General features: G+C 30.5%; 1 protein-coding gene and 1 long non-coding RNA gene across 2 annotated transcripts; both read left to right on the plus strand.

Moving 5' to 3' along the window:
* The first annotated feature begins 6,215 nt into the window (after nt 1–6,215).
* Nucleotides 6,216–8,860, plus strand: PAS2 (Protein-tyrosine phosphatase-like, PTPLA). The gene is made up of 9 exons (XM_079025057.1): nt 6,216–6,409; nt 6,506–6,617; nt 7,270–7,288; nt 7,407–7,495; nt 7,630–7,683; nt 7,777–7,847; nt 7,959–8,040; nt 8,440–8,536; nt 8,683–8,860. Exons 1-9 carry the CDS (start codon nt 6,339–6,341, stop codon nt 8,751–8,753), a joined length of 666 nt encoding a protein of 221 aa, XP_078881183.1. The 5' UTR covers nt 6,216–6,338; the 3' UTR covers nt 8,754–8,860.
* A 2,036-nt stretch (nt 8,861–10,896) lies between these two features.
* Nucleotides 10,897–11,913, plus strand: LOC145090535 (uncharacterized). Its single transcript, XR_013701633.1, has 2 exons — nt 10,897–11,380; nt 11,489–11,913. It is a non-coding gene; the product is annotated as an uncharacterized LOC145090535 (long non-coding RNA).
* Nucleotides 11,914–13,157: the final 1,244 nt, after the last annotated feature.

Consider the following 13,157-nt stretch of genomic DNA (forward strand, 5'->3'; position numbering starts at 1 on the left):
TCCCTTAGCCACTTTACTGTAGCTAAGGATATACAATTTTAATATATATATATATATATATATATATATATATATATATATATATATATATAATTTAAGAATCATAATGGAGTTTGAAAATTACAATTTTTGAACTCCATGGTCATTTTAATGTTTAAAAAATCGTTATCTTTAATATTTAATAATTTAAAAATTATCATTTCGACGAATAACCCTTATTTTTGTGATTTTAGACTTTAGTTCCTTTTATTTGTTATTTTTCTTCCTTAATGCCTAAGAATCATGGTAGAGTTTCCAGTATCATAAGTAAGTATTCTTGTGTTAATTGTTTTGATAAAAAATTATAAGAATTGTGAAATTTTTTGGAAGAACATTGATTGACTTCAATATTCTTGAGAATGGAAGTCTTTATTTTTTGCTTTTTCGTTCATTTTTGTCGCAAAAAATCATTCAACACTTGCAATGGAAACTGTAATTGTCTCCTCTTATGACATCAATAATTCATTGAATTCTATAAATTTTAATAGATTGTCGTATATTTTTATAAAATTCTATTTTTTTCCTTACATTGCATTGAATTTTATAGAAATTCAATGAAACATTTATTTAAAACTTATTTTTTGTTTCTGAATTCAATGGCTATTGAACTTAATTTGCATTGAAGGCATCATTAACATCTCACTATGGTTTAATTTAATCTATTATACCAACAATCACATCTCCTTTAACTATTTTATTAAACTACACATTATAGATTCTCTTAACAACATAAAATTTTTATATATTTGGTTATCTTAAAACAATATTAGCCCCTTACACTGCTTACTATATTTGTCATATAATTACGAGCCTGTACACATGCTTCTAGAGCTACTCGATTAGCTACGGCACCGGGTGCATTTCCCCAAGGGTGCCCTAAAGTTCCTCCACCGAACTGTAGTACGGAATCATATCCAATGATCTCGGTTAGATCAGGCATATGCCAAACGTGAATACCGCCCGAAGCTACAGGTAGAACACCTGGTAGAGAGACCCAATCTTGGGTGAAATAGATACCGCGACTTCTATCTTTTTCAATAAAATCATCACGCAGTAAATCAACAAAGCCCAAAGTGATTTCTCTTTCCCCTTCAAGTTTACCTACTACGGTACCAGAATGAATATGATCTCCACCAGACATACGTAACACTTTAGCTAGTACACGGAAGTGTATACCGTGATTCTTCTGTCTATCAATAACTGCATGCATTGCGCGGTGGATGTGAAGAAGTAGACCATTATCTCGGCAATAATGAGCCAAGCTAGTATTTGCAGTGAATCCCCCTGTTAGGTAGTCATGCATTACGATAGGAACTCCCAATTCTCTGGAAAATATAGCCTTTTTCATCATTTCTTCGCATGTACCCGCAGTAGCATTCAAGTAATGCCCTTTGATTTCACATGTTTCAGCTTGTGATTTAAAAATAACTTCAGCACAAAATAAGAAACGGTCTCTCCAATGCATAAATGGTTGGGAGTTCATGTTCTCATCATCTTTAGTAAAATCAAGGCCACCACAAAGACATTTATAAATAGCTCTACCGTAGTTTTTAGCGGATAACCCCAATTTAGGTTTAATAGTACATCCTAACAGGGGACGACCATACTTGTTCAATTTATTTCTCTCAACTTGGATGCCGTGAGGCGGGCCTTGGAAAGTTTTAGCATATGTAGTAGGGATTCGCAAATCTTCCAGACGTAGAGCACGCAAGGCTTTGAACCCAAATACATTACCTACAATGGAAGTAAACATGTTAGTAACAAAACCTTCTTCAAAAAGGTCTAATGGGTAAGCTACATAAGCAATATATTGATTTTCTTCTCCAGGAATAGGCTCGATTCCATAGCATCGCCCTTTGTAACGATCAAGGCTCGTAAGTCCATCGGTCCACACAGTTGTCCATGTACCAGTAGAAGATTCGGCAGCTACTGCGGCCCCTGCTTCTTCAGGCGGAACTCGAGGTTGAGGAGTTACTCGAAATGCTGCCAAAATATCAGTATCCTTGGTTTCATACTCAGGAGTATAATAAGTCAATTTATAATCTTTAACACCAGCTTTGAATCCAACACTTGCTTTAGTCTCTATTTGTGGTGACATAAATTCGTCCCTACAATTCATGAATTAAGAATTCTCACAACAACAAGGTCTACTCGACATGAATTAGGTGTTAATGAAACTTTTTACAGGAACCTTTCACAAAATTCCTAACTAATAGTAAAATTATCAACTAATCAGAATGCTTGATTATTAGACCACGGTATTTGATTCGGCAAATACATCATTATTGTATACTCTTTCATATATATGGCGCAACCCAATTCTTATTTATTTATTTTTTGAATCAAAATAACTAAAAATCACCCAAATACTAAGAAATTCCCTCTTGACAGTGATATATGTTGTAAGTGATGTTGTATATGTAAATCCTAGATGTGAAAATACGTGGAATTTTTTTATGAGAAGGTAAAAAAAAAAGAACAACAGGATATACCTAAATGAATAGAAATAAGAAGAGCCGATAATATAGAAATACTGAATCGTAAATAGAGTTCAGGTTCAAATTCCATAGATAATATAGATGGGATTGTCTATAATGATAGACAAATGAAAGATTTGAATAAGTAAACAATTAAATTGGATTCGGTTGGATGGTACAAACAAAATCGTGTGCTAACTCTCCTTTCTTTTGAATTAACGTTCAACTTGACATCAGAGATTTATTTTGAATGCGATCCTGTTCGCAAAAAATTTCGAGATTTTTTACTTTATTGTTATATTATGAATATGAGAATGAATCCTTCTGGTTCTGGGGTTACCACGTTTGACAAAAAGATATTGGGGTGTATCGCCCAAATCATTGGTCCAGTACTAGATGTAGCCTTTCCGCCAGACAAAATGTCTAATATTTATAACACTTTGGTAGTTAAGGGTCGAGATACTAGTGGTCAACCAATTTAACGTGACTTGTGAGGTACAACAATTATTACGAAACAATCGAGTTAGGGCTGTAGCTATGAGTGCTACAAATGGTCTAACGAGAGGGATGGACGTAATTGATACGGGAGCTCCACTAAGTGTTCCGGTCGGTGGAGCGGCTCTCGAACGAATTTTCAACGTGCTTGGCGAGCCTGTTGATAATTTAGGTCCTGTAGATACTAGTACAACATTTCCTATTCATAGATCTGCGTCTGCCTTTATATAGTTAGATACAAAATTATCTATTTTGAAACCGGAAATAAAGATATCAAATTTCTACCAAGATAACTCTGGATTCTATCTGAACTACTCAATTTCAAATGATATCCACATTGTTCACAAAGATGCATCTTTGATTTAAAAAAATTCTTATAATTTAATCCATAACAATTTTCGCATTGAACCCATAAATCCCGGTATAGTTTGCTCACTCATTGTGATATCCTCGTTTTGACTACTATTTTCACTTTTACTACAAATGGAACTAGAAATGTAATCATTACTGGAATTATCGTTACCACTTACAATGTAATTATCAATACAGCTTTGGGACTGAAGATAACTGTCAATGCAACTATTAATGTGATTATTCCAAGTATACTGAGTATCATCCATGTAACGATCGTGGTGGGGATTCTTACTCTTAGATCCATTATTCAGATCATTAGAATTCCGATAAAAAGAACTTTCTAGTTCACTACAAAAAGGATGATCATTGGCAATCTCAAAAATATGATTTTCAATATCAAAATATATAGAATAACTGTCCCCATTACTATCTTTCACTAAAAAAGTATCATCAGAGAAAAAATTCCGAATGTCCTTGACGCCAAAAAAAAAGATCAACATTATTGTAATTGTCATGACCACCCGAACCCTGAATGTTTTTATCCGTATCATTTCTATTCGGATCTTTACTTTCACTGGCATTTTCAATAGGACCATAGGACCACGACTGCTCATTGATTTACTTAGCCTACATTTGTGTTCGAACTCCTTCTTAAATAACATCGAATTGAACCACCATCTTTTCATAGAGTTTTCTTGCTCCATATTTTCATGAAAATACAATAGATGAATAGTCATTCGACGAAAAATCATTTAATTTATTTGAATATCTTATTTCCTATCAAAATAAGCATATCCATACAATCACTAGGATTATTAACTAATATAATAAGGAGTGTAAGTATTGAAAAAAGGATTTGTTCTCTCCTACGAACAATTTTTTCGTAAAATCTCGTCTAATAACTAATAATCAGTTAAGTTTCTATTACAATACGGGACAAAAAAGGACAATATACAGGATGGGTAGAAAGAGTTGTGATACCTGTCTCCAGGGAAAATACAAGATCTAAAATAATATCTCAATCCTAAGGATCTATAGATTAATTGTGGATCCAACCAACACAAAAATAGAAAGATTTGAGTTGTTTTAGTCTTCGAGTTTTTAGTTGAAATTTTCTATATCTAGATAAGTATGTATCTATCTAAAATATATGCATGTTGGATTCGGCTCAATCCTTTTAATAAAAGATTGGGCCGAGTTTAATTGAAATTTAATTAAGAGAACGAAAGTTATTGATCCAAAGTATCCATTACCTGAAACTCAAATTTAATCTCCTTCCATATTCAACGTCAAGTATTTCACATCATTCTATCAACTAGAAACTATTTCTTTACAAACATAAAATTGTTAAAAAAAAAAAAAAGACTTTACGAAATACAAAAAGTTATTTTACATTTTGTACCTAGTCATCTCATTTGAATAAAGTTTGTTACACATTCTTGTCTTTCATTTTGAACGTGTAACTTGCTTTTTCTGTTAAAAGCATTGCATTTATATTCTCCCTTTATGTAATCAAAGAAAAAGAAAATCACGTGACGACTATCTCTTTAAAAGGTGAATTTGTATATGTCACTTGCATAAAGCCATTGATTGCTTCTTAGTTTTTTTTTTTTTTTTTTTTTTTTTTTTTTTTTTTTTTTTTGTCCTTCTTAAATTTATAATATCAGTGACGGAGCATGAGCTTTTGATTTTGGGGCCGAAAGTATAATATATATATAAAAATTAGAAAACATGGTGAATAATCCCTTCTGGCCTAAATAAGCTCCCCACCCGTGAGGAAGGGGGTGTGGAGGTAGATGTCACCCATTGCATAAATGCATTTTTGGTAAAATTAAAGGCAACTTTATGAGTCTTGTGTGATAGGAAGGTCCCATTAAAATTAAAAGGGATGTTTTAGAGGGCATCCATTAGACTTGCCATGTTGTATGGATCTGAATGTTAACCGAATAAGAAATACCTTGAAAGGAAGATGAAAGTAGCTGAAAGGAAGATGTTGAGGTGGAATTGTGATATGAATCTTTTGGATATGATACATAATATAACTATAAGAAATTTGTTAAGAGTAAAGCGGATCATCGAAAAATTGAGGAGTAGATGATTGAGACGGTATGTACATGTCCAAATATAAACAATAGTAAGGATGATAGAGTCAATGAAGAACGGTGGTAATAGGAGATGAGGACGTCGTAAAAAAAAGTAAGAGGATAGTATGAGGCTAGGCATGTATGAACTTGCTATTTCAGAGGACATAACATTAGATAGGAGGGTGCGAATACTTAATAGTTAATATTAATGTAGATGAGTAGCTTAGCCCACACGTGTGTTTTGTTGTTTGATCTCTATATTGATGAGAACTAGTTAATGATCATACTCATTTTATGATCCCCTTTTTTCATGTCCTTGTTTTACCGTTCACATTGACTTTGCCGTTTTCTTGTTTGCCTCATTTGTAGGTTTTTTATACACTTGTTCTATGTTCCATGTTCTTTTCATCTTTTGCTTGCTAACTTTGACATTTTGTTTCCCTCTTTGCCTCGTCTACATGTCTTTGTTGACGAACATGTCAATGGTCATCTATGTGACAGTCAGAAAGATTGTCTACATTTTATTTCTCCTCCCTCCTCCTCGAGGCCGGACTGCCGGTTATTGTTATTATTATTATTTTTTTTTATCAAAAAGGTAAAACCAAGAGTTTATAGTAAATTAGCCTAAAATATAATATAAATTTTTTAAGTAATTCAAGTTGCTAGTAGAAAAACATAAAATATGGGAGGGTTACTTACACCTAGAAGTTCGATCCATCTGCCTACCTAATTAAATTAGATTTAATGTCATTTACAACTTCCATCTGTTCGTTCAACAAACTACTTTTTTGCCATTCAATTTCAATTTGCTCCAATTAATCCAACCGCCTATTATAATCTCTCTTTCACTCTCCATTTCTCATCTCACTGCACGCAAGCGACTTCAACAATGGCAGGGGTTTTGTCCCTTCTCAGGCGATTCTATCTCATCGCTTATAACTGGATTGTCTTCGCCGGATGGCAAGTTCAGATTTACAATCTAATTTTATCCCTTTTCCGATCTTAATCGTTGTTCAGTTCATATCTTATTCATCTCTCTGTTTTCTCGAATTTTAGGTTTCAAGTATTGTTCTTGGCTTTGAAAACTCTAAAGGAATCAGGGCATGAACAGGTTTACAGTAACATCGAAAAGCCGCTCTTATTAGCTCAATCTGCTGCCTTTTTAGAGGTATTCTAAAACCCTCAATGATCTAGCGTTTATATGATACATATACTTCGATTCCTACGAAATGGGTTTGAAATTGGAGTGGGAAAATTTGAACTTCTAAAGATGGTAAAACTTTGTTACAGTCTAAGTTTGAGCTTTCCCATAATATACATCTTTGGAAAAAAGTAGGTCACGACTGAAATCTATTTATTAACTTCGTCATTGAATTCGAACATGATCTCTGTAAAAATGGATCGGAAATCTCTCCCTTTCTTTTCTCAATTAAGACAATCTGCTTTAACAATTAGGGTTCGATACATCTTTTTTCCCCTTCGGTTTACGTAGATCAACCTGTTTCTTTCAAAAAGATTTGGTATTTAGTTCTTTTCCCCTTTATTTCATATGGATCAATCTAATTTCTCAAGATACTTATGTTACATGGTCTGATTTAGGGTTAGAGTTTCTTTCATGTAAAATGACATCAAAAGTACTTGAATCATGGCCCATGGATGTACATTGCATAGTTACATCATCATCATCATCAGCATCACCCTTAAACTCTGAATAATTAAAACCCTAATCTTGACAAAATAGTTTCTAGATTATGAATTCATTGTGAGTGTATTTTACTAATCTTTCTTTCTTTTCTTGTTTGCTTACTTTTTTGAAACAGATACTACATGGTGTCGTAGGTAAGTTCTATACTTCTCACTTCTCATTGATAAGCTGTGATTTCATCATTTCCACAATTTAAATTTCAACAAAAGTATAATTTCTTATTTTTTTTATGTTGTTTTTGGCATGAAAAAGGCTTGGTAAGATCCCCAATTTCAGCAACATTGCCTCAAATAAGTTCAAGATTGTATGTAGTATGGGGAATCCTTTATAGTTTCCCTGAGGTTAGAGTCACTTACTTTCTTCCTTTTTGTTAATAATTCTCAGTTTTTTTTTTTTTTTTTTTTTTTTTTTTTTTTTTTTTTTTTTTTTTTTTTTTTTAAGTTTTACTGAGATAAAAAAAACTTGATTGTGACAGGTTCAAACACATCCTATTGTTAGCTCTTTGGTCATTAGTTGGAGTATCACTGAGGTAAAAAACAATATTTGAGCTTGAAGAAATGGAAGAAAGAAAATAAATGATTTTATTATTTTGTAACAATATATTTATGGTGTTGATAATTAGATTATTAGATACTCTTTCTTTGGGACAAAGGAGGCATTTGGTTCTACTCCATACTGGCTTTTATGGCTCAGGTTTGACCTTGATTCTTTGGTCAACTAAGTTGAAGATTTTATTTCCCATTATTATTTTTCTACTTTTTTTTTTTTTATAAAAATTGTAACTTTTGGTTTGTGTGAATGTAGGTATAGCACCTTTCTTGTGTTATATCCAACTGGCATCTCAAGTGAAATTGCTATGATCTATAATGCCCTACCTTATATGAAGGTAACAACCCTACATTCCTACTACCTTGTAAAATGACCATTTTACCCTTTTCTTTTCCTTGACTTTTTGTATTAAGTTGTTCTTTCTTTTCTTTTCCTTTTGTAGACTGAATAAACTATCTGAATTCGAGTAAAAATGACCATTTTACCCTTCTATTTAGAAACGATGCTTATTAACAAAGAAATAGTATCTTACTTTTGTTAGAGTAAATGGCTGTTTTACCCTTCTATTTAGTAAATGACCATTTTACCCTTTTATTTAGAAACAATACTTACTAACAAAGAAACAGTATATTGCTTTTGTTTGAGTAAATGACCATTTTACCCTTCTATTTAGACAGTAAAAAGACCATTTGACCCTACTATTTAGTAAATGACGATTTTATCCTTGTATTTTCAGGAATCTGAAAAGTATTCCATAAGGATGCCCAACAAATGGAACTTTTCATTTGATTACTTCTATTTTGCTTTTGTGGTGTTTGCAATCTACTTACCAGGTAAGTCCACTCAAGAATCTCTCATCATAGGTTTGACCGTTTGACTTATAAAAACATCATCTTTGCATAGAAAAGACTTTTTTTTTTTTTTTTTTTTTTTCCATTTAATTTGTTGTAAAACTAAAATGAACATATTTTGGTTGCAGGAATTCCTCATTTGTATGGATACATGCTTGCACAAAGAAAGAAAACTTTGTCCAAGTCGAAAAAGGCATGAACTCATTGATTTTAACTATTTGTACTAGATTATAATTTATAACCATTGTCACATGAATATATTTATGTTTACAACATAAATCATAATAAGTCCTTCCATTTCGAGTATCTCAATCTGTGGAAATCGTTCATCTATTTCGATAATTTATTCAAGATTTTGCTTTGTTAATCAAAAGAATCCATGGATCTTCATTGAAATAAAACCACCTCTTTATTATACAAATGTGTTGAACCCAAAAAAAATCACATATCATTAAGATCATTAATAGATACTCTTGCGTGAGATGTTCAAGGAATGTTACACACTCATAAAAACTCATACAAACAAAGCTATATGAGTAGATTAGAAGTTTGTCATCAAAATAAAAGAAGGGATAATAGGCAAACAGTTCATGAAAGTCAAGTTCAAAGTTGATCATCATTTTGGGTCGACATTTGTACAAAAACAACAATAACATTATTTGGATTAGAAACCCCTAAATTAGTATATTCGTCTAACAAAAATGAGGAAAACAATAATAGAGAGATGATTGGAAATGAAATGTATTCAAGTTGTCAAAAAACCAAAAAATATTATAAAAATAACAAACTCTTTGAGTTTTTATTTTTCCACCTGTTATACTAAAGCATGTCATATTTTAATCTTACACTATTGGCCCAAGTTTTTTTAATGAATATTGTCCTTTTTTTTATAACTTTGCCCCAAAATTAGTGTGTGCTTTTTTATTTACAAATTTACCTTTTTAAGACTTTTTATATAACCTTTTAAAGACTTTTTTTTATAGGTGTTTTTACAAGCTTTTGTAAAGTTTTTTATAATCTTTATAATCTCTTTTATCGGTTTTCCATACACATTTACAAAAAGGTAATAAACTTGTTTTTATAATTTTTAATACAATGTTTTAAACATGTTTTATAATTTCTTTGAAATTGTTTTTACAAATAAAAATTCTTTTTTACATATCGATACAATTATTTTAAACAAAAGTATTTCTAAATGTTATAAAAAAATATAAAAATATATAGAGAGGGTTGTAACATATTCAGAATTTTCATTTAAAAGATGTAAAAAAAAAATTGGTTCTAAAGATGATTATAAGCCTTATGGAAACTCTATGTATAAAAGTTTTCATACAATTTCTTTTTACAACTTTGTTTACTAGTGTTTATACAGAAGTTATAAAAATTTTAAAGTTTATTATACGTTGTAGAAAAACTAGTAGAAGAAATTGGTTCTAGAACTTATAAATCAACTTTAGAACCAAATTTTTATAAGTTTATATATTTTTTAAAAACTTGAGTAAAAACTTGTAAAAGATGCTGTATAGAAGCCATTTTTTATTTCTTTTTTACATAAAGTTTCCATAAAGCTTATAATCAACTTTAATACCAAACTTTTTTATAAATGTTTAAAAACTCTTCTAAAAAATTAGAATATTTTTTTACAATAATTTCTAAACTTTTTTTACAACTTTTTTTATACTTTTTTACAACATGTAGAAATACTTTCGTTTAAAAAAGTTGCATGAATATATAAAAACAAGTTTTATATGTGAAAAATGTTTTTAAAAATTTGCAAAACAAGTTTAAAGCATTGTATTAAAAACTTTATATAATTTATATAATATTGTAAAAAATATTGTACGTTATATTTAAAAAAAGGTTGTACAAAAAATGTGAACGTTGTAAAAAAGAATTTAGAAAATTTGAAAAAATAAATAAAATTGTAAAAAATAATTTTGAAATGATTTATAAAATATGTGAACCATATTCATTACAAGATTTAAAATTTAGACCAAATTAGGTGTGGCCGTGTGATGAATCTGGTTTTTGGTTCTTTGATTGACTGTGTTTTGTTCCAGTTTTTTAGCCGTGTCAGTTATGTGGTTCCCGAGTATTGGATCGGTTTTTATTTGTAATCTATGAAACCTTTAAAAATAAATAACTCATTCATTTGATGTTGTAATAACATGAGATTTTTTTTCCAAACATGTAGTTTATAGTTTGCACTTTCATTTATGCTATAATTTCATCATCTTTGGTTCCATATTGAATGGGGGTTACAGTTCTTCGAAATCAGGATATCAAAGTTGAAAGTTTTCGCTTCTATTTCGACGACATGTACGATACGTAACGAACGTTGTACTGATCCAACATGTATGAGTACCTGAAAACCGAAACTAGTATATGTCACTAGATCCGGTTCACAGTCCAAAGAATTCTCTAAAATCTGTTTGGTTCAAATAATAATCCTAGACCAAATTTAAATCAAAATCAAAATCAAAATCAAAATCAAAATCAAAGTTCATTCCACCCACTTTGATGTGGAAGGTGAGTATGTTGTAAAAGCGTAAGTGTAGGGGGTGCTGATGAAAACATGCTATGTTTGGGAAAAGTGGTAGAACGAGCGTTGTACTTGTACCCTCAGAAATCAGAATAACCTACTCAGAAATCCTCGGGAAGAGGGTCGCTCTCAATTCTCAAATCTCACGACTTGATTTGATTTGATCCGAATCCCTATTTCCAATGGCGAATCTGAATCAGCAACAAATCTCAATTAAGCCATGGATCCTTGAAGTTGTTCCCTTCATAGTCCTTGTTCTCATAGCCGCTCATGTCATCGCTTTGGTACGCCACTTTTCTCTCTTATTTTACAAGATCAATCATTCCCATTTCACAATAATAATCATAATAATACGTTTCCTTTTGTTTGTGTTCATGATTTGGGGAAAAAAGGTCTATTGGATATACAGATTAGCTACGGAAAAGCTCCCTGGACGAAGAAAGAAGCACTAGACCTGCTTCTACTTCTAATTCATAGTTCAGTGGTTACACGAAGAATCGAAGGTGTAGTGATCCAAGATCTTGTTTATTTGTTTAATTTTTCACATTTTAGTCTTTGTGTATGGGGTAGGGAACTCTTGTTGGAGGCACACAAGCTGTTCGATGAAATGTGTGAAAGAAATGTTGTCCATTTGACAATTAGTTTGGGTGTGTGAAATGAAAGTGATGTATTCAGTTAGTGTTCGTGAATTTTTTTTTTTTTTTTTTACAGAGTTAAGAATTTCTTCTCCTTCAAAGTTCATGCTTCAAGAATATTGTATATGAACTTGTTATTTCACCAAAATCTGTATGAAGATCTATTCAATAGTGTTCCAAGAGTTTTATTTTGGTTGGATTGAATTTGTGAAATCATAAGATATTCTCATCAATGAAACATGATTAAAAAACATCATTTAATAGTATATGATCTTGTTTTATTGGTACTTAGTATCCTAATAATAATTATTAGATGAGATGGATAATAATCATTACATAATCTTAGTATCCTAATAATAATTATTAGATGTGATGGTTAATAAATTACATAACCTTCATGGAATGTCACCTAAATATGATCATTATAAAACTTTCTTCTACACATGGAATAATTTTAGGATGATAAAATAAATAACCACGTCACTATGGAAAATATAAAGAAATGATTTAACCTTTTTGGACTTAACCAAATAATCACCATATTTAAAAAAATAATTAAGGTGTCCATATTGCAAAATGAGAGGTCTTTTTAGCCAACCCTTTTAAAAATTGTATCTCCGGTTAAATTAATTTTGTTTCTAGCTAGCTTTTTATTGGATGAAAAGTACAATTTTGTCGGATTTCGGAAGCAACATCATGTAGAAAGTAAAAAATAGTTTGTTCCAAATTTTCAAATACATGTCTGAAATTCGATAACAATTTTGAAATTTCAAGAAAATGATTGATTTTTTTATTGTTAAAATTCAAGAAAATTGTAAACAAACATACTAAAAGTGAAATAGATTACAATACCAAGGTATAAAAAGTTGTTGATTAGTTGAAAAATCAACGATATAAAACATTTCAGATTCAAGAGGTAGAGATATTTTTTTAATAATTATTTGATGCTAAAGAATAAAAATTTGATGCTAAAGCAAAAAAAAAAATACCATGCACAATATGAAATGTCCCAATTTCAAAATTGATGGTCATTTTGGGAAATGGATAAAAGTTGGATCATTTACATTTTTTCTACAAAATTATGTGGTCATTTTTATGATTATCCCAATATTTTTTCATGCAATACTTTCAATGGTTGTTGTACAACAATTCATCATTTTTTATTCTTTTCATTGCAATAAACTCACAAACTACTCATAGTTTGATAAAAAAAAAAAAAAACATAAACAGGTAACAAATTATTTGTTAAAAAAAAACATAAATGAGTAACATAGTATATGTTTTTACTCATAAAATACCATTCAAATAATATTATTTGTGAACAAAAAGCTTAGTTGCTTACCTCCTAATAACATTTTTTTTAAATTAATGATGTTTTGTGAAAAAAAAAACAAATAGTTTGTTACTCATTTATGACATTAAACCC

Source organism: Lactuca serriola, chromosome 2 (assembly GCF_051521515.1).
Source record: "Lactuca serriola cultivar US96UC23 chromosome 2, Lser_US96UC23_V15, whole genome shotgun sequence".
Taxonomy (NCBI): domain Eukaryota; kingdom Viridiplantae; phylum Streptophyta; class Magnoliopsida; order Asterales; family Asteraceae; genus Lactuca; species Lactuca serriola.

Excerpts from the sequence above, each read along its gene's own strand:
- PAS2 (XM_079025057.1), top strand. The coding sequence starts at position 6,339 with ATGGCAGGGGTTTTGTCCCTTCTCAGGCGATTCTATCTCATCGCTTAT. Across the intron at positions 6,410-6,505 it reads TGGATTGTCTTCGCCGGATG|GTTTCAAGTATTGTTCTTGG; the intron begins GCAAGTTCAGAT and ends CTCGAATTTTAG. Across the intron at positions 7,684-7,776 it reads TTAGTTGGAGTATCACTGAG|ATTATTAGATACTCTTTCTT; the intron begins GTAAAAAACAAT and ends GTTGATAATTAG.